The sequence below is a fragment of the Corvus brachyrhynchos genome, unplaced genomic scaffold (assembly GCF_000691975.1).
Source record: "Corvus brachyrhynchos isolate BGI_N302 unplaced genomic scaffold, ASM69197v1 scaffold46, whole genome shotgun sequence".
Lineage (NCBI taxonomy): Eukaryota > Metazoa > Chordata > Aves > Passeriformes > Corvidae > Corvus > Corvus brachyrhynchos.
The window spans coordinates 558,986-583,428 of NW_008238838.1; the positions used below are offsets into that span (position 1 = coordinate 558,986).

Genomic DNA, 24,443 nt, shown 5'->3' on the forward strand with positions numbered 1-24,443 from the left:
AAAAGACAGAGTTCACTAACACGCCTGATCTTGCTCTGTGTCCTTCCTGTTCTTCCAGTTCGCCACATTTATTCAGAATTAATTTGGACAGGTGGGTAGAATTAAATAAAAAATAAAAATGGAAGAGAGCAGCAGAAAACAGCAGATAGGGCATCTGCATCCCTTTATGTACTGGGCAGGAGCAGCAAGGGTTTGCCAGGGGTGCTTTTATTCTCCTGTGCTGGTTCTGATGCTCTTCAGAAAGGTCTGTAGCAGCACCCTGGGGTTTCTGGTGACATCACGGCTTGTTTGGGGTCCTCTGTAGTTATCCATCCCTTGGAGCCATCCCCTACCTGCAGCTGGATGATGTATTTGCCTCTGATGGTAATTGATGGCAGATTTGGGTATAGAGAGAGCTGTTGCCAGAACACAAACACAAGGAATGGGGTCTTGGCAGCCTCTTGGCTGGGATCTCAGAAAGCCTGGTTGCCCTTAGCTTGAGCACAGGTTTGGCAGTCTGTGTCACCCCTGTGGCTCCTGGTATTGATGTGAGGAGCCCCTTCAACCAGCTCAGAATTGTCGTTATAATCTGCCTGCCTGGCTTGGAATCTCTGTCATCCTGAAGGAAGCTTTGATTGGGAGTTCAGGACAGCTGAGTCTTACAGATTAAGTAATTCCAGTTTTCTTGCTTTTTTAACTCCCAAGAGGGTAAATGTAACCAGTTCCCACTCCCTGTTATTGCTGTCCCTGTCCGTGGCAGGGATGGGACTGAGGGAGCTTTAAGGTCCCTTCCAACCTGAACCTTTCTGGGATTCAGTGTTCTGATGACCATGGGGAAATCCCTGCTCGTGATGGCCTGGCTTTGCTCTAAGGATTTTCTCTTCAGAGAGACTTTGGAACATTTGCAGAGCTTCCACGTGAAATAGATCCTCAGTTTTTACCTGCAGCTCCCGTGGAGTTCTGTGGCAGCTCAGCAGCCTGGCCTGTGATTCCCAGGTATGTTTGGAATTGTTATTGAATGCTGGCAGCCACATCAATGGGTTTGTTCAGGTAATAACAACTTGTTCCTGTACAAAGGTTTATTGAAGTGTTGGTTGTGTGTGACGTGCGTGTGACATTTCCCTCAGAGCAGTGACGTGGGCCACGGCCGTTCCAGCAGGGTGAGGGAATGTTGGCTCTGGATGAGGCTGGAGGTTGTGTTAGATGTGCTCACTCTGGGAATGAACCCTTGGGGCTTTTTTGTGCTTTCAGGAGGTATTTTCAGAGTATCCAAGCTGACAAGTTTGGATGTGAACTGAAAAGTTTCAAACCTCCCAGTAGGTTCAGTTCAAGTTTTCCTTCTGGCTCTATTTTTAAGCATTTATATGCCTAAAGCAGTTCGTGATTAGGACACAAATCTGAGTTCTAAAGTTTTTGTTTGCAGTTCTCTTTTCTACTGAGACATTTCTTGTGTGACTTTGGCAAGTCCCTTAAAGTAGGGCCTGTCTCCTTTACACTTGTAATCCACGCAGGTGGGGATGTCTGGAGGTGATTCACCTTGTCTACCCTATTACAGGTGTTTTTTTAAAAAGGGGATCCTAACTTCTCCATTGGCACAGCAGGAAAAATAATGCATCCTTACTCATCCAGTAATTTCTGTAATGCTCTCCTGGATATCTGGGCTTGGCTGTTTATATACAGAGCTGCAGCTCACAAATCAGGGGTGGATCTTTGTTTCCTGACAAGGCCACCTAACTGGGGCCACTGGAAATGCTCCTGCTCTGCCTGCCTCGGTGGTGTTTGTGTGTCTATAAACAGTTTCCTGTCATGCACTGAAGGAATGCTGGCCTGTCTCAGCATTGTCACTTGCACCTGAGTCCCTCTTGTGCGCAGCCCTGTGCACACATGGTGTAAATGGGGGGAAAGAGGTTTTAAAGTGGTGTTCTGGGGCAGGAGTTCTGTGGAGCTGTTGTGGCTTCACAACCTCTGAGCTCCCAGGTGATCTTAGCCATCCCCTTCCCTCCATCCTGCTGTCCCTTTTTTAATTGAATTGGCAATATATTGAAACCAGGCAGCCTCAAACATGCCAAAACCAGTTTCCTTTCAGTATTTCCTGATTTATAGTAATCAATATAGTAATTCAAAATCCATCTCTAGAGGACTGGGGCAGTCAATGGCCATGGCTGCACTCAGAGTTCTGGCCCTGAGCTGTCTCTACCAGAAATTTTTGGCTTTGGGGAATTTGTTTGTTATCTCCCATTCCATCTCCAGGCTTGTACAATCAAACTAATAACCTGTACCTGCCCCCAAGGTGCCACAAGGTAAATTCCTAATACCCAGGAGGTACTTGGGAGATTAGGAGTGGGATATAAATATCAAATAGTATTTATCCAACTGCCAGCACAGGTTGGCATGTGACATCCAGTTGTGAATGTGTATGGGAATTAAGTAAATTTCCCTGTGTGTTCCCCCTGTATTTATTGTGTTCCTTGGTTGGGTTTCCCAAATCCAAACATTTCTGATGTTGAACTGTGGCAAGCCAGAGTGTTTTAGGTGCCTGAAGTCCTCCTGGATGTGGCAGTGAGTGTCTCGTGTGGCATCAAAGGTGGATCCAGCAGCCTGGAAAAAAAGGGAATAGTTGACCCAAAATGGAGATGAGTAGAGAACTCCCCTTGCTGCAGATGTGTTCCCTGCTGCACAAACTAACTGGACACAACTTAATACTTTCAAAGGCCGAGAGTTTTGAGCTATTTTGGGCACATTTCCAACCACAATAGGCACTGTTATTGCTTCACCATCTGCCCTCCTGCTGGAACTCGAGATTATTGGGTATGGGGTCAGCATTACAAAGGGGTACATGGGATCCCTGTGGAGAATGCCTTGTTTGGGGGGACATCCCTGGGGTTGCTGAGCGGGGAGCACAAGCCTTTGCTGTTAAAAAAGACCCAGTTTGTCTCTCCCCTTCTCTCTCACCCTGTCTGCAGCTGCGAGGGGAGAATTCTTTGTGCCTGAGTGACCCTGAGGACAGCCGGGAGTTGAAAATTAATTTGCATTTCGAAACACTACAGCTGTGGGGGGAACAAACATGAGGAACAATGTCACAGTCAAGTACAGGAATTGCTTGTGCTCTTACCCTGCTGCTCTTAGCACGGGGAGAACATTTCCCCCCTCTCAATTTATTGTAGGGAGTGTAATTGATTGAAACAAAAAAGGTCCAGCACATTGGCCAAATCTGAGGTATTGTTGGATATTAGGAGAAATTCCTTCACTGAAGGGGTTGTCAAGCATTGGAACTGCTCAGGCTGCCCAGGGATTTAAAAGCTGTGGGGTTGTGGCACTTGGGGGATATGGTTCAGCCATGGCAGTGCTGGGAGAGCAGCTGGACTCAATCTTGGAGGCTTTTCCAACCTGAATGATTCTGTGACATTTTGCATTAAAACCAATTAAACCCAAACCCTGGGAACTGGTGGGTGCAGCCTGGGCTAGGGATTGGCTGTACAACATCTCCATCGTGGATAATGGGCAGTGAGGGCCCCCTGGCAGCCCTCAGGTTCCAGGCTGTCCTGGCACAGCCACGGGAACATTGCTGATCTGCCAGGACCTGACAGACGTGGCTATCGACCTGCCCTGCCTGATGCAGCCCAGGGGGATTTATGTTCCCCAGGCCTGAGCTTTGCACTTTGCTTTCGCACAGCCCTGGCTGAGCTGCCATAAAAGCCAATTCCAGGCTGAGGAAGCAGAGTCCGGTGCCGATCCCTCTGCGAGCGCTGCGTGGATCAGGGACCCAGCTCAGGGGTTACGGTCCACTCTGCCGTGGTTGCACCTTCCCAAGTGCAAAAGTCACACTCCAGATAACAGCTGTGTGTGTGTGACCAGGAACTGGGGCAGCTCAGACTTTGTACCACTCATCACCAGTGTGGATAATTGAAATGTGGTTCACGGCTTGGAAATGAGGGACAGGGAATTGAAGAATCCCAGAATCCCAGGCTGGTTTGGGTTGGAAGGGACCTCAAATCCCACCCAGTCCCACCCCCTTCCTTCCCCACACCTTCCACTAGACCAGGGTGCTCCAATCCCTGTCCAACCTGGCCTTGAGCACCTTGAAGGACAGAAGGTGTCTGTCTGGTTGCTCTTGTATTTCTCTTGGTGATTCGAACATGAGGACAGGGATTTAGGAATGAGACAAAAGTCCAGAGAAAAGAGTCTTTTAGAGTTTGATGTTCTTCTGAATGTGCAGGGGGCTGGCGCCTGTGGAATGACATGTGCAGGTACAATACTGTATGACAGGGAACAATAAAGAGAAAATCCTTAACCTCTCTCCTCTGCTGCTTTACACCTTTTTGGAACCTTCACTCTAAGGTGGAGGGAAGAGCTTCAGAAATGAGAAGTTTGAAAGTCACAGGCTGAAATATTACAGGGTTTTTACTGTTTTGGTTTTTTTTAAGGAAATACTTGGACAGTTTTTTGGAAAATGGCCTTGATGATCTTAGAGGTCTTTTCCAACCTGAATGGTTCTAAAATTGAGTTAAAGTAGGAAATTACTGGAGTAAAAACAACTGTATTTTCTTCAAGAGAGGATATTCCTTGTTAGGTTTTTACATAATCCTGCATTAATGGCAAGGGATTTGGGATTTATTGGCTAATTCCAGATGCCTGGAAGTTGTCAGTCTGGGCCAGGCACAGAATTCCAAGAAAGGGGCTCATGCTGCTGCAGTGGCACCGTTTGTGCTGTGCTGGGTGTCCTTGGGGTGCTTTTCCCCTGCCTCTGCCTGTCCTTCCCAGCTGTTCCCAAAGGAGCCTGGACAGCCAGGGGTGAGCTCCTCCACCTGCGTTTTATCTGGTGGCTGATTGTTGCAGTTTCTACCCTGGTGGCTCAGAACAGCCTTTAACCTTCTGTTACCCAGAAGGACCCCATACCCAGTGTGCTCCCCAAGGCTGCTGGCACTGGGTGCTGCTTGTCACCTCTGCTGAGGTGGAGCTGGGGGCAGTCGGTGTTCCTGGATGCTGAGCTCCCTTGTGGGTTTGCTACGTGTGGAATTCAGTGAGGAGCAGCATTTCGGGTGCTCTGGGCCATTGTCCATCCCCAGGGCCTGGCCCATGGGACCTGCACCCCACTGCTGTGTTTTGGGAAAACGCCAGTGCCAGAGGGGGGCTTGGTCGGAGGCCTCGTGCCCTGGGCTGAACAAACACTTCTGGTTCCAGTAATGTGCTAAGAAAATAAAATAAAACACAACACAAGCAAGCCTCCCAAAGCCCAGGGAGGGAACATTACAAAAGATTTAAAAAAAACCCCACCCAACAAGATGATAGGAAGGGAAATGTGAGGATGAATCAAAATGTTTTTCGGAATGAAAACCATAAAACTTCTGCTTCCTCTTGATGGCAGAGAATTAAGCAGTTAACGAGCCCTTGGAGATGCAATAAACCTTTCAAACCAGCTGAGAGATGCTCAGGAAGGAGTTGAATGAATTCCTTTGGCTGCTGTGATGATGAAATGTGCTGGGGTCCCCTTTGGTGAGGCATCCACATTTCCAGCCCTTTGCACTTTATCTCCTGGAACCACCTGGTACTGGAGATAGCGGAGGGAAGGAGGAGAGGTGATTGTTTCTGGAATGGGAGGAGTGTCCACTGCAGAGCTGGCTGTTCCCAGGCAGCACCTGGCAGGGTTTGAGCTGCTTGCAGCTGAAGCAGTGACTTCCTGCAGGGAGGGTTTCTGGACTCACTGGCTGAAGACCCCACAGCTCAAAAAAGGACTAAAATCCAGCTTAGGATCAGTGATTTTTGTTACTTGCCTGGGAATGTGGCACTGGAAAGGGCTGTGTGCTCGGCTGGAGAACCCAGCCCCAGTTCTGGGCTCAGAGATTCTCTGACCCAGTTCCCTGGATGGGGCTGCAGGAGCGCACTGAGTGTCATCCTGTGCTCGTTCCCTCCCTCACTCCCTCCTCCTGCCTTTCCCAAAGCTCCTGGGCATTGCCAGGAGCCACATGCTGGCCCAGGTGGGCCTTTATGGCTCTTCATGCAAACCACGTGTGCCATCGAGTCTGGTGTAATTGCAGGAACCCACGGTAATTAACTGCCATTAGCAGAACTTTAGTGTTGCTGCTGTTACATCCTGCGAGAGGAAATCTGTGTTTGTTCCCTGCTGGGATGAGGCTGAGGTACCTGTGATGCCTTGAGGCCACCTAAAAACAGAGACTCGACAGGAGTAAGGGAGCAAAGCAGGTTTTTTATTTGAAAGGCCTTCAAAGATACCCCTGGGGAGCCAGAGGCCACTGCCCACGTGGACCCCAGGTCACGAGTTCTTCACACTTTTATAGGTTTGGTTCATTTGCATATCAGGGTTAATTCTCCAATTAAAGCTTCAGTTAATGATGTCGTTTCCCCAAGCTTGCCCCCCCTTTAGAGGCTTTGGTTTACACATTTTGGGCCTCCTGGGTGTCCTTGGAGAGCAGGCCCAGAGAGGCTTTGTTATGTCTGCCTGGCACGAGAGAGCAGAAGTGAACAGGCTCCAAGAAACTCCAGAGCCACACACTGGGCAGTGCAGGATTTGAAAAGTAAGAAAATTAAAACCTAAGGCATCACCTGTCTGGTTCAAACCTGGGTTGTGGTTTGGGATCTAGAAGCCAAAATCAGTTCCTGAACCGAGAAGTTCACCTGCAGGGGAGGGATTTCTGCAGCAGATGGACACAGGTACCCGACAGAGTCACAATGTGGTGTCAGGAGCTGCTCTAGGTGATGGTCAGGGCACACTTGACATTTGCAAAATTAAGTCTTGGGTTGTCGTCCTGTCATCCTGCCTTTTCCTTCTGAGGGAACAGTCACTGTTCCCTCCATGTGTGGATGTACATCCCTAAAATGGGTATTCAGCCAAAGGCTGGGGATTCAAAGGGCAGAGGGAGGTTAAACACACACCCGATGGCCAGGTGTCATCTTCGTTCAGAAACTGAAAAATGAAGTCACCACTGCAGCAAAGGGCCCTCAGGTACAATTTTAACCCTCCTTGAATTTCGGTTCCTTCTCCAACCGTGCAGAATTCCCCCAAAATATCCTTGGTGCTGGTATGGTATATTTAGCTTAAAAAACAGATCATCCTGGTAACCAGATGAGGAAATGCCTGGAACAAGCCTGGGGGGATCTTTTCAGGGTGTATTAATTATTCTCACTGTACCCAGGCTCTTCCATGACAAAAGAGAACTTGAGGCAGAGCGTTGGTGCTGCAGCCCTCGGCTCCCCTGCCCTGCTCCCCACTGTCACTCCAGGTTTCCTGGTGGGAATGGGGCAGACAGGGAGGGTGCTGTTTATTTATCTGCCTCTTGATGTGTTTGCTTCTTGATTTATTTGCATCTTGATTTATTTATTTCAGTGGGCTCTACTGATTCCAGGGGCCCCCTCCTGTGGCTGCAGGATGGACCATTTAGGTCTTTGGGATTTGCAGCATTAGCAGATGTTGCCACAACACTTTAAAACTTGGTAAAACTCCTTTGCCTGATCCTCTGGGACTCCTGCATGCAGGAAATGCTGCTGCTGGGGGCTTAGCCCTGTGCAGGTCACTGGTGACATCTGTGACCATTGTAGGGGTGGTGGTGGGGCAGGTGCACATGGACATCCACAGGGTCTGGTTCGGGTGTGTCTGGCAGCCTGGGGTGCTCTTCTCCCACAGGGGACAAACACCACCAGCTGTGTCAGCACACAGAGCCTTGTCCTCGTCCTTTGCTGCACGGGATGGAGCTGTTGCACCTCTGCTGCCCTGCACAGTTCACATCTGGGCCCCACTCATCTCCCAGTGCTGTAGTGCAGTACAGTGCACACTTCAGCCCTGTCTGGCCACTGCTTGAGTAGGATAGAACTCCTTCCCTGTCCACTTCCAGCCTTAAAAACTTTCTTTTTCAAGAGGTGTTGAATCTTTTTGCATAAAGGCTTAAGTGTTGTCCTCCAGAAATGTTTTTGAGACACTATGAGAATTCTGGGCCTCGTGTTCTACCTGCTCTGCTCAAATCTGTCCTTGTGGGTGACTGATGGATGTGTCCCCAGCGTGCTCTGGGTGTGTGTTCAGTGAGAACCTGTTGCCTATCCCAGCTCAGAGTGTCTGGTTGGTTCCTGAAGCCATCAGCTGTGGTCCTCCTTGGAGCTCACCAGTGCCGAGGTAGCAGGAGGCTTCACCTCCACCGGTTTTCGTTCCCCAGAAAAGCAGCACTGGGTTTCCAAGGCTCTTTGCTTAATGTACAACAGCTCTGCTTGTCTCAAAGCCTGCCCCTGACTGGAAAATGGTGAGAGCTGCTGTACATCCCTGGGAATGTAACTCTGGAGCCTGGCTGGCTCGGTTCTGGCTGTCTCTTGGTGCCTTGGGGCATTCCAGGTGCAGGGTTTAATCTGCTCCAGCTGAGCCTGCGATTGACATGCTGCAGGATTTACAGCTTTCACCCTGTCCTGTGCTCCAGTGCAGAGCAGACGTGCCTTTATCCTGGGATACACCTGCTGATTTCCAGGGAGCCGTCTGAAAGGAGCCTTTCCTCCAGCTGCGAGGGTTTGCTGCAGGCTGGGAAAGCAGCCTTGTGGAGGCTGGGGGGAGCATGGAGCACCCAAGTGCAGCAGCCCTTGGGAGCAGTGCCTGCCAGATGGCGTTTGCTGCGTGGGGTAAGGGGATTTGCCACATGAGCTGCTCGGAATCTGTGTCACATGGCACATTGGCCAGACCTGGCATCTACAGAACAAACCGAGATCAGCAGAGGAGCTGCTGCAAAAGGGCGGCTGGCAGAGGGATCCACAGGGATCCACAGGGACCCCAGCTTTTTCTGTGAAGATTTGCTGATGCTCACAGGAGCTCTCTCTGTGTTGGGGGCAGTTTTATGGCCTTTTGTAAATCCAGGGATTCGCTCCTCTTCGAGCTTCCAGGGGTGGACGCGCGGCCCCGGCACTGGATGTGCGTGAGCCTGGGAAGCCAGCTGGAAGGAATGGGGTGGTGAAGCGGCTGCAATATTAACTTGACACCTGATTATATCCCCTGGGCTGATTTTTCCATTCTGTCATGCCCCGCTCTGTCTGCACTTTCTGTGAGCGTGGGATGCTGTGGAGCTCTCCACATCCAGCTGAAATTATTGGGGATGAAATTATCGGTTATAAAAGCTCTCCTGGCCATGCTGCCAAAAGTAGCATCTCCCTGATGTTTGTATTTCCTTAAACCAAGCAGGATAGGTTAATCCTATCTAGATTTGAAAGATAGCATTTATTCCATTTTAAGGCTCTTCTGGGATGGGATTTCACACCACAGTTCCTGTGCAAGTTGTCATGGGACCTGTACTGTCTCTGTTTGGCCAGAATTGGCCTTTTTTGACCTGATCCATATCCTGGCATTCTCTTGTTAAAGCTGGAGCACCTCTGACCAGTTTCCACACCAACTCCTGAAGTTAAATTTCCTACAGGCTTTCTCCCCTAAGGAGGAACTGAAGCCATGGCCCAGCTGGGAGTAGTTTATGGCACCTGCCAAGAGCACAGCCTGAACTAGGACTTCACTAACCCCAGCTGTTGTTGTTCAGTGCCCCAGGTCCTCAAGAGCTGCACTGAGTTCATCGAGAAGCACGGCATTGTGGATGGGATATACCGGCTGTCCGGGATCGCCTCCAACATCCAGAAACTCCGGTAAGGGCCGGCCTTGGAGCCCCTGGCACGGGCAGGGGCACAGCCTGGGCTTCCACAGGCAGAGTCATCCTGCAGGAAGCTTTCCTTTGGGGTAAAGGATCAGGCTCATGGTGTCACTGTGCTGTCATGTTTCATTTCTGTTCCTCCTCGCTCCGGGAGCCCTTTGGAGCAGTTGATGTTTCTCCCTGCTGCCTTGGGCTCCTGGCTTTTACCCGCAGTTAATTGGTGATGTGCAAAGGATACGTGCCTGAGTCTGGGGGGTGGCACTGCTGTGCTGCACAGGGAAGGGCCAGGAGTGTGTCCTGGTTGTGTTCCCATCACAGCAAACCCTTTATTGTTTTGTGAGGCTGTTTTCCTCCTGCCGTTTGGTGTGGGATGTTCTGTTGTGGAGCACTGAGGGTGCCGAGTGGACGTGACTCATTCCAGCACTGGTCCTGGGCCCGCGGCCTGCAGAGGCAGCACGGGGGGATTTTCCGTAGGCAGAGGATTTTTTTGGTCCCAGCTGTCCCCCAGTTCAGTGGGCAGGTTTGAGCTGGGACAGTGACTGTTCAAACCCTTGGATGGATGGATTTGTTCTGCTTCAGATTAATCCTGTTTCTCATCCGAGCAAGTCCCATTTTAAAAATCTGGTCCCAAGGCTTTGATATCCAGAATCCAAAGGCTCCAACTGGAGCTGTGACTGAATAAAACATTTGCTGTTGCTTCAGTTACATCCCTTTATTCCCCATTTTGACTTGTGCTGGACCATCCTTCTAATCTCTGCCCTAGTCCATTTTTTCCCTTTAGTGTTGCCAGGACCATTTTCTCCTTCACTGTGTATCAAAGGTGCTTTAGAAATGGTTTTCTAAAATTGTAATTGCATCATTCCCTGTTCCAGTGCAGAGAATGCAGTAACAGCCTGTTTTCCAGGTTTCTGAGATGTTCCAAGGACAAAAGGAAGGGAGTACATGGCATAACTTATTGACGCTGTCCCTGTTCATGTAAATCACTACAGATTTTGAGTGTTTGATGAACGTAAGACACGTCTTGCTGCAGTTCCCAGCTGTATAAACAGGGCATTTCAAAGCTAGGGCTGCAGTATCCTTACAAGTGAGTCACTGTGCTTAGGTTTCCCACAGAAGAACTGGATCTCCTGGATTTAAAGGGCTTTTTGGTTGGAGAGAAGGTTAGAGAATTTATTCCACGTGGGGGATTTCTGTGGGACAGAGGTTGGCTCTTCAGTAGGGCAGTAGCTGCCTTTATTTGGCAGGTGGGCCAGCAGAGCCATTGTTGGTTTGGGGTGTGGATCCCTGTATCCTGGTATCCTGGCTCTTTGTGAGAGCTGTGGAGTTGTGTTCTTTGCCTAAGGAAATCTTCCTTTGGGTCAGAAGGAATACCATGTAGCACTGGGAACAGCCAGTGCAGAGGGATGGAGGGTTGAGTGTAGTGGGGCATCCCTCTCTTCCCTCCACATTCACTTCTGCAGGGGAACAGCTCACTCTGACCCAGTGTGAGCTTTATTCCCAGGAAAAGCCAGCGGAGTGGGGCAGGATATGGGCAGGGAGGTGGAGCCAGGGCTGAGTGTGTTTTGTGTGGGGTGGGCTCGTGCCTTCCTGAGCTTCTCTGTGGAGCCAAGTGCAGGAACTGAGTTTCTGTCCCAGATGTGAGCGAGGGGGGAGTCAGAAGGTGCCTGTGGCAGTGGTGTGTGCTTGACACTGAGGGCTTGGAAAACTGAATCCTTCCGTTCCTCCTGTGCTGTCCTTGGGGTGAGGAAGGGATGGCCTGTTCACCCTGAGGAGGTGGGGACCTGTCCTGCCCCTGGTGTGGGGTGTGAAAGGCTTCCCACGAGCAGTGTCTGTGTCCAGGGATGGATGGAGCTCGGCCTGGTCCCGGGAGGGCCCAGTTACAGACACGCCTGGTGCCCTGGGCACGTCCTGCTCCCTGGGCAGAGTGAGCTCAGGGGTTGTGTGACCCTCTGGGCACAACCTGCCAGCTTTGGGTGGGGGACAGGACAGGGACAGGGACGTGGCCACCACAGCCAGCCCCAGCTGTGGTTGCAGCGCTGACAGGATGAGTCCCCATGGCTGTGAGCAGCCTGAAGACCCTGGCAGGGACCCCGAGGTTCTCCAGCTCCCAGGGCCTGGCTCACCACGCTCATCCCCCTGGAGTGTCCTGCTAATTGGAAACAGCACTTCCCAGCACATACTCCCAGCAGTGAGCCAGCTCAGCCTTCTGAGCTCAGCTTTTATTTCATAAACATTGGTGATTTGGGGTTTTTTCTCTCTCTGAAAACCAAGGGAGTGCTATGGGATTTTCTTCATGTGGTTCCTGGCTGTCTTCTCCCTGTAGCAGAGGCAGACTCAGCTCACCAGCTCATCCCCCAGGAATTCCTGCACTCCCTGGTTTCCATATGCTGCCGATGGCAGTGCTGCTGGCATGGCTTTGTCATTGCCATTTCCAGGCCTTTGAAATGCAGAGGGACAGCAGCTTTCATCATTCCTATGGGCAATCCCAGGCACAGCCCTTGGGAGTTAAACTTGTTCTTGTGGTCTTGGAAGATGTTCTCTGGAGACTTTGTGAAAAGCCCTGATGCAGCAAAAAGGATTGCAGCCAGTTGGTCGTAAAACTAGCTGAAAATGCCTTATTAGAAAAAAGAAAAGTCTCTTTTTTGGAAAAAATCCCCACTGGCTGCCCCACAGCCGTGGGTCATGTGGCTTTGGTGACTAAGTGTTTATTTTTTCCTGTAAATCAGGAAAGCCTTGCTGTAATTTGCGCTGGGTTTGATGTCATTCCTCCTCCTCAAACCCCTTTACCCATTTCTCTGTTCTCATTGCCAGCCACGAGTTCGACTCCGAGCAGATTCCTGACCTGACCAAGGACATTTACATCCAGGACATCCACTGTGTGGGCTCCCTGTGCAAGCTGTACTTCCGTGAGCTCCCCAACCCCCTGCTCACCTACCAACTCTATGAGAAGTTCTCCGTAAGTATGAGGCAAATGTGGGGCACTTCCCCTTTCAGTGGGGCTTCAGCTGGTAGAGCAGAGAAAACCTGGAAGCTGGACCTGCCTTCCACTCTCTTCCCTCTCTGCTCTGTGTCAGTTGGGGTTTGGAGCCATCAGAAGGGTGTATCACCAGAATTCCCAGCCTGACACTGTGCTGCCCACACTCCCGATTCCATCCTGCCATTCCGGAAGGGGCTGGCAGTGGCCCGGGGTCTGAGGGGCCTTTTCTGTGTCCCCTTTAGGTTACTCACAGGTGCCTTTGTCCCCTGTGCCACACTGTGTTGGTTCCACTTGAGGGGCCCCAGCAGAAGGTACCTGGCACACTTCCCACGCTTTGCAGGAGTTCCCATCTTGTTTGCCATTTCCCAGGAATGGGATGAGAAGCAAGTGATTCTCTGAGCTGAATGCCTTCTGCAGGAATTCTCTGTGCCATTAACATGTCCCAGGTCATGAGTTACTTGGCCTTCCTTACGTGATCCATGTGCTGCTCTGTCCCCAAGACAGACCCCTCGCCCAAGGGGGAGAAGAGCAACAAAATCCACCTCACTGCCAAGATTGGTGTGTTAGGGGTTTATTTGCAGCTCAATCCTTTCCTGCCTCATTCCAGGATGCTGTTTCTGCTGCTACAGATGAGGAAAGGCTGGTTAAGATCCATGATGTGATCCAGCAGCTGCCACCTCCCCACTACAGGTGAGTGCAGCCTTTGGGGTGTTGTGGGCATTTTGTGAGAGGAATTCTGTAATTCCAGTTTCCCTCTCCAGACAGCCACACTGTGCCTCTGCATACTGAAATGGTTATGGCTATAGAAGTTTGATTTATATTTTATTTAGCTCCTTCCCAAACACTGTACACTAAACATGGTCTTAGTTGACTTCCTTGGAAACTCCGTGTGGGAGGGAATGAGGAGCTCCTTATGTCGGAAACAGTTTCATTGTGGGGGGGCACAATACAGTGCTAAGAGCACTTTAAAAAAAGTGAAATATAGCCAAAAAATTGCTCAGGCCTTCAGTCAAACTTGGTCAACTGTATTTTGTCTCCAGATTGCCCCTCCCTGCAACAATAGTAATGAGCAAATAAAACAATGCTCTGTGAGAATAACTGATATAATTAGTTATATTAGTGTTATATATTAGAGAGCATAATATGGTGTTTAAAAATCACCAGTTAAAATACTGTATTCAAGTTAATTAGTGGTAGTAAGAACTCATGCTGTATGGTAATGAGTCTTGACTAAGAACAACAACATTTTAACGGTCTTTAGTAACAAAAATCATGGCAGAGTATGGTGAAAAGGCATCAGACGAATTGGTATTGGTGATAGGCGTTAATAACTACACAGAATACATGTTAATGAGACTTTAATATTAATAACTAGTGATGCATGGTAAGTAGCATTCACTAATTGTGAATTGCACTTGGTAGAAACAGCTAATGACAGTGTATGGTGGAAGTTATTTACAGATTGGTGACTATTTTAATTGGCTGGGCCAGTTGCCCTGATGTGTCCCTGTGGTTTAGGTGCCTGTTTGGGGTGAATGCAGGCGGTATTTGGCTGTTGTTACCTAAATTACAATACTTCATCACAATCATCAATTGATTATTGTAACGTATGTTAATCTGCAGGATGAGTTAGAATTCTGGTCCAAGTGGTCTGGTGTAACACATGAGGACAGCTATCCATAACTATTTATAGTCATTTCTGCTAATAAATGCTTAAATTTCAATTACTGTGATCTGTGGTGATTAGCTGGACAACTGCAATGCTGCAGTGAGTGGTATAAATAACTAATTGTAAAAGTTAACTGGGATTTAACTGATGTGTTATAAACTACAGCTGTGCTACTTGCTCTTTCTGTAAGGTTGGCTAGTTGGTGCAACAGCTGCTGCTTGTAGTAACTAATTGCAACACTGATGTTAATTGAGGGGGGTGTGGCCCTTGGAAAAATAGACTGATCTCCTTCTTTTCCATTCACCTCTTCCCTGAAATGATTTTTGCTTTATGGGGCTGGTTAAACTGGGCACTGGTACCAGCAGCTCATCAGTCTCTGAGAGGGGGCACAACACCTGGCTGTAGAATCTGTAGGTTACGGGGGGCTGCTCTCCTTTCCTGGGGTTTACTTGGAAAAAGGAAAAAACACTTTATTTTTCTTCCACTCAGTGATGAGAAGTTGCAGGCAGGAGGTGTCTGCTTGGTTTCCAGCCATAGCTGTTTTCTTCACTTCCAGTCTTGTCTATTTGTGGAATTTTGAGCCCCAAAACACCCTCCCTGCTCCATCTCACTTCCCCCCCAAAAAAGGACAGGCCGTGAGACAGACACAAGCCAGGGGCACCAGGAGGGTAGAGCAGCATTTTCACTGCCACCTCCTGCTCCCTCCTCCCCAGCCTGTATTAAACACAAGAGTGCTTAATATATAAAACCCACCATTTTTTAATTTGAACAGAAGCCTCCAAAGTTTAACCTTCTATCTGTCTTACCCACCCACAGGAAACCTGCAGCCAGGAATTTCCAAAGTAGGGCTCAGATACAGCTGGCTGGTTTTCAGTGTCCTGGGGTGTCTGAATCAATACTCCCCCCCTTCCCAGGATTAGCATTCCACATCCTTCCCTGCACATCCCTGAGCAGCCCCTCAGGGCTGCCACACACCTGCAGAGGGGTTTTTTCTGGAACTGTCCTTTCCTTGAGCCTGGACAAGTCAGAAGAGACTCCCCTCACCCCAGCATGTGTCATTATTGCCGAAGCCACGTCCACCGTGGGGCTGAGGGGAAGGAGTTCAACATTCCTTTCTGGGAGCTGTCAAACCAAAAGGAAATAATGAGCTGGGTTTGTGCTGTGGATCACGGCCTGGCTTTGCTCAGTGGTGCTGAACGTTTGCCTCTCTCCTGTTTTCCAGGACACTGGAGTTCCTAATGAGACACTTGGCTCGTCTGGCTGATTATTGCTCCATCACAAATATGCACACCAAGAACTTGGCCATCGTCTGGGCTCCAAACCTCCTCAGGTACTGTGGGATTTTCCCATTTCAATAGAAGATAAATGTTCACATTTATAAACAACAGATACTCCAGAAAATCCCAGCTTTCAGCAGCTGGGAAGAGCTCTTCCTTTCTTCACCCAGTGTGCTCTTCTCCTCCTGTAAAATATGGGAAATTATTCTAAGCAGGATTTAAGATCAACTGGCAAGTTCCTGACCTAGTGATGTAAACCAGCCCCTGTATTATCCTGTCTCACACAACACAGTTCCACTGCCTGCAGTTCTGTCAGTAGTGACAAAGAAGAGTTCCCTCAACCCTCTTTTAGAGGATAATTTCTCCTCTCCTGGTTAGATGAGACTGGTGTGTCTTTGATCATCCAGAAAAATTTCTACAGTGGCATCACTGATTTCCCACTGCATAAGTCTCTAGAGTCTAATTTGACAGCTTTTGGCTGCAAGAATTGAAACTTACAGAAGTGATCTTGGATAAATCTGTCCCCTAAAATCGGTTTTGAATCTGCATGATAGGGCACTTTAATGGTGTAACTTAAAAATTTTTGCTTTAAAAGCAAAAGAAGAGTATCACCCTGCCCTCTATTGTACTGACTCCTGAACTGCTGTTGTTAGCGACCTGAGAAATCCGAGTGTGCAGTTCATAGTGGAATCCCAGAAGGGTTTTGGGTTGGGAGGGACCTTAAAGCCCCTGCCATGGGCAGGGACGCCTTCACCTATCCCAGATTGCTCCAAGCCCTGTCCTGCCCTTGGACACTCCCAGTTTATGCAGGTGGGCTCTTCTTTCTGGCAATTCTTCCACAAGCAGTGGAGTGATCTTGTGTTTGAGATTGCTTTGGTGGGTCCTAGGGCACTCACTCAGCAGGATCAGTTGGAGACACTCCCTGCTCAAGGGAAAATCCCCTTAGAGGCCACAGCAGGTTCGTACAACAGCACTGCCTTAAACTGTTGCAGCCGTGGAAATGAGTTAACAAAGAGCTCTTCACTGTGGGTGTTCAGTGTATTTACCTCAATTCAGACCTGTCCCACACTCCCTTTTCCTCCCAGCCCAGTGTTCCTCTTGCCCTGTGAGTAAGACTGGCACCTGGATTTGCAGTTTGGCCATAAATCCCCACAGTCAGTGATCATTTGTGAGCGTTGCTGAGATTGAACCCCAGAACTGTCCTGAAGCCTTTTCTGTCTGAGCCCCAGGCCCTGCAGCCCCACAGGTGCCCCGGCCTCAGGCAGCAGGAGCCTCTCCCCTCACGCAGTGTCCCTTTGTGCAGGTCCAAGCAGATCGAGTCCGCCTGCTTCAGTGGCACGGCCGCCTTCATGGAGGTGCGGATCCAGTCGGTGGTGGTGGAGTTCATCCTGAACCACGTGGATGTGCTCTTCAGCTCCAAGCTCAGCTCTGTCATCCGGGATGGGGCAGGTGCGTGCTCTCTGCTGCTTCACTTGGGCAGGAATGGCAGCACTTTGTGGGTCTCTGAGCCTCCTCTGGGACGCTGAAATGTTTTTATTTTAACCTAGAGGACACGTTTCTGGGTTGGGATGTCAGAACCCAGACATGGCTTGGTTTTAGAAATTGCTGTCTGTACCTTTCTTAGAAGCCACAGGAGTGCAGAGATGAATGTTTGGCTTCTACTTCTATGTCCTGCCACCGTGAAATTGCAAGGAATCACTTAAATCTTTGTCCCCCCTGCTCCCTCTCCTTTTTAAAACCATCTTACTGATGCTTCTGCTTCAGTATTACATACCAATGTCTGTCTGCCCTCATCCATACCTTAGAGCACAAAGAGGAATGAACTGGTGTAATGCAGTCTCTCTGCATTCAGTAATGTTGAGGCTAAGGAACTTAAATCTTTCTCTTAAAAGGCTATTTTGACATCTCCTGTACCGGTTATTCCTTCTGCAGAGCCTGTGTGGGCTCATGAGCAGGGCTGAGCAGCCACACGGCTCAGGCTGGTGTTGCTTTAGGATGAGGAATGAACCTGGAGCACCTGGAACGTCATCCAGCCTTGCAACCTACAAATTCCCTGGAGTAACTGAGACCATGTACCTGTTCCATCGAGAAGGAGCAGAGTTGCACCGGGAGAATGTGTCAGTGTGGCTGCTACAAGCTGTTCCTGCTCCTAAGCAGCATTAAGGCTGCACCATCTGCCTTGATAACCTGCCCTTGCCTGGAACACGCACAGATACTGCAATTGCCCACACCTGGGGACTGCACAGAGCTGGGTTTCCACTGTATTTGCTGCTCCCTTCTTTTAAACAAACCCTACCTCTGCTTAGGCTGGCAGAGTTGATCCAAGTCCAGCTTTTTCTCCTGCCGTAAGGCAGTTCTAAGTCCATGTGTTGCGTTCCACTGTGGCGAAACTGCGAGGAGTTGTTTTAAAAATGGATGGTCGGGAAGGAAATTAAGCCAAACAAGGCAAACGTTGTATCTGAGAACCATTTATTGGTAACAAAAAAGAGAAGGAAAAGGAGTTGCCCGAACGAAAGAGGGCTGGAAGAGACAGAAAAGAAGAAAGGAGAATGGAAAAGGACTGGGGGAGAGGAGAGAGAGGGGACTGAGAGAAAAAGAGGGCGTTACCCCCAGCGGGTCAGGGCAGTGCTGTGGGTGCCCTGGTGGGGGCCGTGCTCGCTGCCTGCCTGGGGCTGCTCCCGAGGGGCGACGGCCCCGGACACGCGGCGAGTGGGCGCTCGGACGGAGCACCAGGAGCCTGGACAGGGTCGCGGCAGGGAAGGATGCAGGCAGCCTGGGCAAGGACATGGGGTGAAGTGGCACAGGAAGGCAGGACAGGTGCGAGGGTGAGCCAGCGAGGGCAGCAGAGCCAGAAGGCAGGCTGGGGCCAGGGCAAAGGAGCAAGTGAGCCAGCTGGCAAACACCAGCAAACAGCAGCGAGCCTCACGAGCAGCAGTGCGGTTGGTTTTTCTACCCCCTGGCCCCTCCCAAAGTCCGCCTGCTGACAGGGAACCACTGGTCTGGTCCAACCTTCCTGTGCCATCCATGGGTGGAGACCTTTCTCGACCTGACTGGAGAAGCTCCTCCACAGTGTCCTACTGCCTGCCCCATGGGAGGTGTTGCCAGGCAGAGTCCCCCCAGAGCCCAGGCTGCTTCTGGTTGCCTCCTGCACATGGCACATGTGCACCCCTCCTCCACATGCCTCTGACAGCCATAGCAAAACTGAATTGGCTCCTTGCACCATGGAAGCCAGAGGTTAGCTTGGCTGAGCAGTGCCAGCCCCAGCAGGCTGACTCTGCCAGGGGAAGGAAGATAAGCATGCCCCGAATCCCAGCCAGATGATTATCCAGGCTTAGAATGGCCCGTGTAAATTCAGCTAATTGTTTAATGACTTGGTCATTTGCATTCAGTGGCTTTGACACAGACCTGGCAGGGAGAAGGGTCAGGCTGTTGGGCAGCATATTGACCAAGTGCAGGAATTCTGCATCCCAGAATGGCTTCCTGGGAGCCTCTGGGTGTGAGCACAGCTCCTGTACCCACCTGTGAGAGGGGTGCTGCCAGACCTGTTTTGACCTGAACTTCACCCAGGACAGCATTTACAGCTCCCACACCCCCCAGACTGTGCATCCTTCCCACAGAGCTGTGCTGCTCCAGGGCCAGCCGTGGGACTGGACCAACCAGGATGTTCTGCCCTGGCACATCTCCCCCACAGCCCCGAACTCACCTGGGAATAACCCTAGAAACACCTGTACAAGAGGCAGTGGCAGACACAGGAGAGCTGCTCCTACAACAGGCTCCCTGTAATCTCCTCTCCACTGAAGCTGTCAGCAGCAGGAGGCAGCAGCAGCTACTTTGAAATTTTACACATTTGTCTCCAAAACCAGGCACAAGCTGTAAAAGGCCACGGGCAGGGCACACAGCAGATTCTGTTTGCTGTGCCCAGGTGCACTTTGGTTTTTAGCAGCTTCAGTCACACATGGCATTTCCTGCTGCAGCGAGAAGTGGAATCTGGGAATGGCCCAGGTTTTATACAAAGGAAAACATAATTTTCTTTATGCTCTTGAATAGAGATGAAGGGAAGTATGTCACAAAGGTTTCCATCCTACCTGCTTCCCTCTGCTTTTTTTTTTAATACATTAAGCCATTATTCTTTTAGTCATCAACGTATCTGTGACATTGTGACCACATTTTGTCCACGTCTTGGTGGTTGGGATAACAAAGGTTCAGAAAAACACAGCACCTCCCTAGACACACAGAGCTGAGCTTTGATCTCTGCACTGCTGTTTGCTGACTCTCCCTGTTGCCTGTGGTTTTCCTTGCAGGGCACAGCTCTTTGTCCCGGCCCAAGTCTCTGCTGGTGTCCTCCCCCTCCACGAAGCTGCTCACGCTGGAGGAGGCTCAGGCACGGACGCAGGCCCAGATCAACTCTCCCATCGTGGCAGACAGCAAGTACATCGAAGTGGGAGAAGGCCCAGCAGCTTTGCAGGGGAAGTTCCACACAGTCATAGACTTCCCATCTGAAAGGTAGAGACAGGTTTCCTTTCCAGCATGTGTCATACCTGTGTTATTTTGAATATGGCAAGAATTTGCTTATATTGACTTGAGACTTGTTAAATATGTAAAGCATTGGAGCCAGTTTTCCACCTGCTTTGGACTCTGGGAGGATTTAGCTCACATCAGTGGTGTGGTGGACTTGGTTTAGCCAAATAATTTGTGCTCTACTCCCTTGTTTTCAGCAGGGGTATCATTAAATGTATAAATCCCTGTTGTCTGTGATGCAGAGATGCCTGGACCAGTCACACACAGAAATGTAAACAGGGTGAACACCTGCAGATGCTGGGGTTTTCCAGATCTCAGGACTAAGTGCCTGTCACAGATCCAGGTTCGCTTGAAGTGGAGCAGTTGGACAGGCTTGAGGACACTAGAAATTAAATATGGCAGTGGAGGAGACAAAGGTGGTTTTACAGCAGGAGTGAGAGATGCTTTCGAACACCTTTATGGCTGTCCAGCTTCCCAGAGAGCTGGGGCTTCTTCCATAAAATCCATCCCTTGGCTGCTGGACTGGATAAGGAGGAGCCTTTCCTCACCTGCACTGCAGCTGCTTTGCAGAGGCTGGGGGAATTCACCTAGCAAGACTTTAGGGCTGTGCCGGAAGAATGAAAACATCCTCGGCTATGGAAAAGAGGGAGTTTCCAAGCAGAAACCAGGAGTTTCTGAGCAGAAAGCAGAGAGTGCTGATGACAAGCAGCCAGGATTGAGCTGCAGCTCCCCCTCCATCCATGTGTTCCATTTTCTCTCCCCAGGAAAAGGCCTCCCAGTAAGATGAAGAAGTCTCCAGTGGGGAGCTGGCGTTCCTTCTTCAACCTGGGAAAATCCTCCTCCGTGTCCAAGCGCAAACTACAGCGCAACCCCAGCGAGCCCTCGGAAATGAAAGCCATAGCCCTGGCAGGTGAGGCCCCCTTCCAAAACCCGGGCATTTCAGCAGTGCAGAGGGATGTTTGCAGCGGGCTTTTATCTCCTTCTAGCGTCCAAGCCATGCACGACACCTCCAGCAGCTGCTCTTTCCCGATGGATCTCGGGCAGCTCTGGTGCCTGCCAGGGCTTGCACCTCCGTGCTTTGCTTGGAGCAGCTTTGGAAAGACAAGATGTGGGTGCTGCTGTAATAAATCACAGGATAATTCCTTCTGACACTCTCATTATGAAATGAGAATGCAGTTCTGGTTCCCCTTGCTGCTGTCAGAAGATGAAACAAGGGAAAGGCACCTTCCCACAAACATTCCCTCCGAAAGCTGGACCAGAGTACCCAGAGAAGGCAGCCAACAAGCCTTTGTAGCCACAGCCAGGATATGTACGTGGAATTCTCAGCCTTTTCCATATATAATTTTCTGTCTCTTTCCAAACTAAAAAATACCAACGTGTTTTTGCAGTAGAACACACCACAAATCCCAAAATGTGGGCCTGTGAGAACTTTTATCCCCTCATCTCCCAGGTCCCTCTTTAAATTCTTACCCTCACAGTCCTCGCACACTCTATGATGCCCTTTGGGACTGTCTCCTCAGAGACTGAAATTGTAGTTGTTTAGTGCCCATAAACCAGGGTGTGTAAATGTTCCTTCCTTCCCCCTTTTTGCGGGGTTTTGCTTGTGGGGATTTGTTTCCCAACCTGTCACCTGCAGCAGTCACCATTTGGGTCAGTTATGGTTTCCAGGTAAAATGAGAATCAGAAACCCACCCTCAAAACAAAATTACTCTCAAGACAGTGATGTTGGTGCTAGAAACGCATTTATGTTTTTCCTGCCACCGTTACCCAGCTAAATGTAAACCCCTTTCCTAACTGATCCTTTCCCTGTGTGGTTCCTTCCCTCAGGAGGACGAGGAGACAGTGGGACGCTCCGCTCGGCCAAGAGCGAGGAGTCCCTCACCTCCCTGCATGCTGTGGATGGTAAGGCAGAATCCTACCTGCACTTCCAGGAAATGGGCATTAAGGGAGGCACTTGGTCATCTCTGGCTGCAGATATTAAACAGGGCAGGTTTTCCACCCTTTCAGGGAAGCTGAACTTGCTAACTGATGAAGCAGCTTTCTGCTCCTAGCACAGATGGGTCTCACAGAAATGCTCCTCATGGCTTCTCCTGCTTTGAAGATTAAAAAAAGCAAACCTCTTGCTCTGGTGTAGCTGGCACTGCTTATGTTCATTCCTTGGCACCTCCCCTCGCTATTTAAAGGTTGATAGGACAGCACTGTGAAGGAAAGTCATCTCTGAGAAAGGGCTTCAGCACATTTAAACTGTCTTTGCCTGTGCACACAGCTTAGTTTCAGATTAAGTCACGCAAAAGAGTTTAAGCAAATGTAATACGCAGTTACTGCCAACAATGTTACTTTGTGTGCAGAGATCACCAGGGAACCTCTTGCTGCCTTAGGACTGTTCTGACCCCTGCCCACAGGGCCTGGCCTCCTGGACAGGAGGTGCTGTCACTAACCCATGTGTGTCTCCTCGTTCCAGGTGAATCCAAACTGTTCCGGCCCCGAAGGCCCAGGTCCAGCAGTGATGCCCTGTCTGCCTCCTTCAACGGGGAGCTCCTGGGGAACATGAACCGCTGCAACTCCTATGACAACCTCCCCCACGACGACAGCGACGGGGACGAGGGGCTCATCCACGTCCCTGCCCTCATCTCTCCCCGCTCCTCGGAGGACGTGGACCTGAGCCCGCCGGACATTGGTGTCGCCAGCCTGGACTTTGACCCCATGTCCTTCCAGTGTAGCCCCCCCCAGGCGGAGTCCGAGTGCCTGGACAGCAGCACCTCCCTGCTGGAGTCTGTCGACATCAATAAGGAGAAGCCAAGCCTGCTCAAGAAGGATTTAGAATCAGGCAGCCAGTCCCAGACCCCGGGCAGTGCCACGAGCTCTGAGCCAGTGTCCCCTTTCCAGGAGAAGATGAGTCCCTTCTTTACGCTGGACCTGAGCCCCACGGAAGAGCAGGCCTGCAAACCCCTCAGCTTCTCACCCAAGACAGCCCGAAAGCCCATCAAATCTCCACCACTGACCACAGAACCCACCTCCTTTGTGCTGCCCAGCCGTGTGCCAGAGGCCCTGGGAGGAGTGCCCACCACATCCAGGAACTCCTCTGCTTCCAGCTGGAGCAAAGGGATTGGCATCACTGAGATCACAAACAGGTCCCCAACCCAGATGTCCTTGCCCCTGAAAAACAGTGAAACAGGAGCAGGGGAAGGAGCCCACCAAGAGCTGCAGCATCCCCAGCTAGTGGCTGCTTGCAAAGCAGAGTTGCCAGAAGAAGGGGAGAGAGCCATGCCAAGCAGTCAGAATAAGACTGTACCCGGTGGACACACGCAGCCAGGTACAGTGCATTTTCCTCCATTCTTTCTTTAAGTTCCAAAGGGGAGCTGCTCTCAGAACCGTCCTCCTCTGCGTGCCTTTAGGAGAGGGGATTGCCCATCAGTTCTGGTCACGAGTGTCTTGCAGGGCTGTGCAGATCAGTAAGGTCTTAACCTCTGCCTTCTCCCTACATCACACAAATCTCAGATAATTTCCATAATGCTTTATAGTCCGCTTTTTTTTTTCCCATCCTGTCATGCGTGAAAATCTCTAGCATGTCCTTCTCAATCATTTCAGCCAGTAGACCATCTAAGACTTTCCTTTTTTAAATTAAAAATCTGCCAACACTCGAAGAAGGGACCTTTCCGCCTAAAACCTTATGATCAAAATTGTGTAAGGGTATCTCATTCTCTGCTACCTCCTTCCTACCTCTCTAGAAATGCAAGAGGATTTAGACAATCTCTTGGGTTTTTTCCTCTTTGTGATGAACTGCTGTGCTGTCGAGCAGCGTTTGCCTGTGAGACACAAGTGTTTCACATCAGAAGGAACTTCCACTGTGAAAGTGTGGAGAGCATCTATTTTTTTATAATAGTCTTAAGGTCACTCTCCTTATTGGGTAACATAAAATCACTCTCTCTCTCAATTTTCCCCCATTAGGAGCAGTTGCCCTCGACTCCCCCCAGGATCCTGTTCCCGTCAGTTCTGTGTCTCTTATCCCTCCTCCTCCTCCGAAAAACGCAGCGCGCATGCTGGCCCTAGCGTTAGCCGAGTCCGCACAGCAAGCATCCGCCCAGTCCCACAAAAGGCCAGGAGATGCTCATGCTGAAAGCACAAATTATGGAGAGGCTGAAGCTGGCACAGCTCTAGAAAAGCTCCATCTTTCTGCGGGTGCTCCCGACAAGCTCCACCTGTTCACTGCTCTGCCCGAGAACCGCCTGCACTTCCAGCCCGGGGCACCTTTAGAGCAGGACTGCCAAGGCACGGCCGGGGAGCAGAACCACCCTCCCGGCGCACCTGGAGGCCAGGAGCCCCCGCCTCTCCACGCGGGCGTGCCCGGGGACACGCCTGGCAGCAGGGATGCGGAGCAGGAGCAGTGCAGCTTCCACCCCGGC

At 50.4% G+C, this 24,443-nt stretch overlaps 1 protein-coding gene across 1 annotated transcript in view; it reads left to right on the forward strand.

The window, feature by feature from the left end:
- ARHGAP32 (Rho GTPase activating protein 32) overlaps nucleotides 1-24,443 on the forward strand; it is a 176,095-nt gene that overhangs the window by 143,959 nt on the left and 7,693 nt on the right. Inside the window, exons 15-24 of the mRNA XM_017738338.1 lie at nucleotides 9,492-9,594; nucleotides 12,411-12,555; nucleotides 13,184-13,266; nucleotides 15,468-15,575; nucleotides 16,826-16,971; nucleotides 19,824-20,025; nucleotides 20,805-20,950; nucleotides 21,868-21,942; nucleotides 22,502-23,353; nucleotides 23,989-24,441. Of these exons, the coding sequence (XP_017593827.1) occupies nucleotides 9,492-9,594; nucleotides 12,411-12,555; nucleotides 13,184-13,266; nucleotides 15,468-15,575; nucleotides 16,826-16,971; nucleotides 19,824-20,025; nucleotides 20,805-20,950; nucleotides 21,868-21,942; nucleotides 22,502-23,353; nucleotides 23,989-24,441 (2,313 nt within the window). The remainder of the gene's footprint in view (nucleotides 1-9,491; nucleotides 9,595-12,410; nucleotides 12,556-13,183; nucleotides 13,267-15,467; nucleotides 15,576-16,825; nucleotides 16,972-19,823; nucleotides 20,026-20,804; nucleotides 20,951-21,867; nucleotides 21,943-22,501; nucleotides 23,354-23,988; nucleotides 24,442-24,443) is intronic.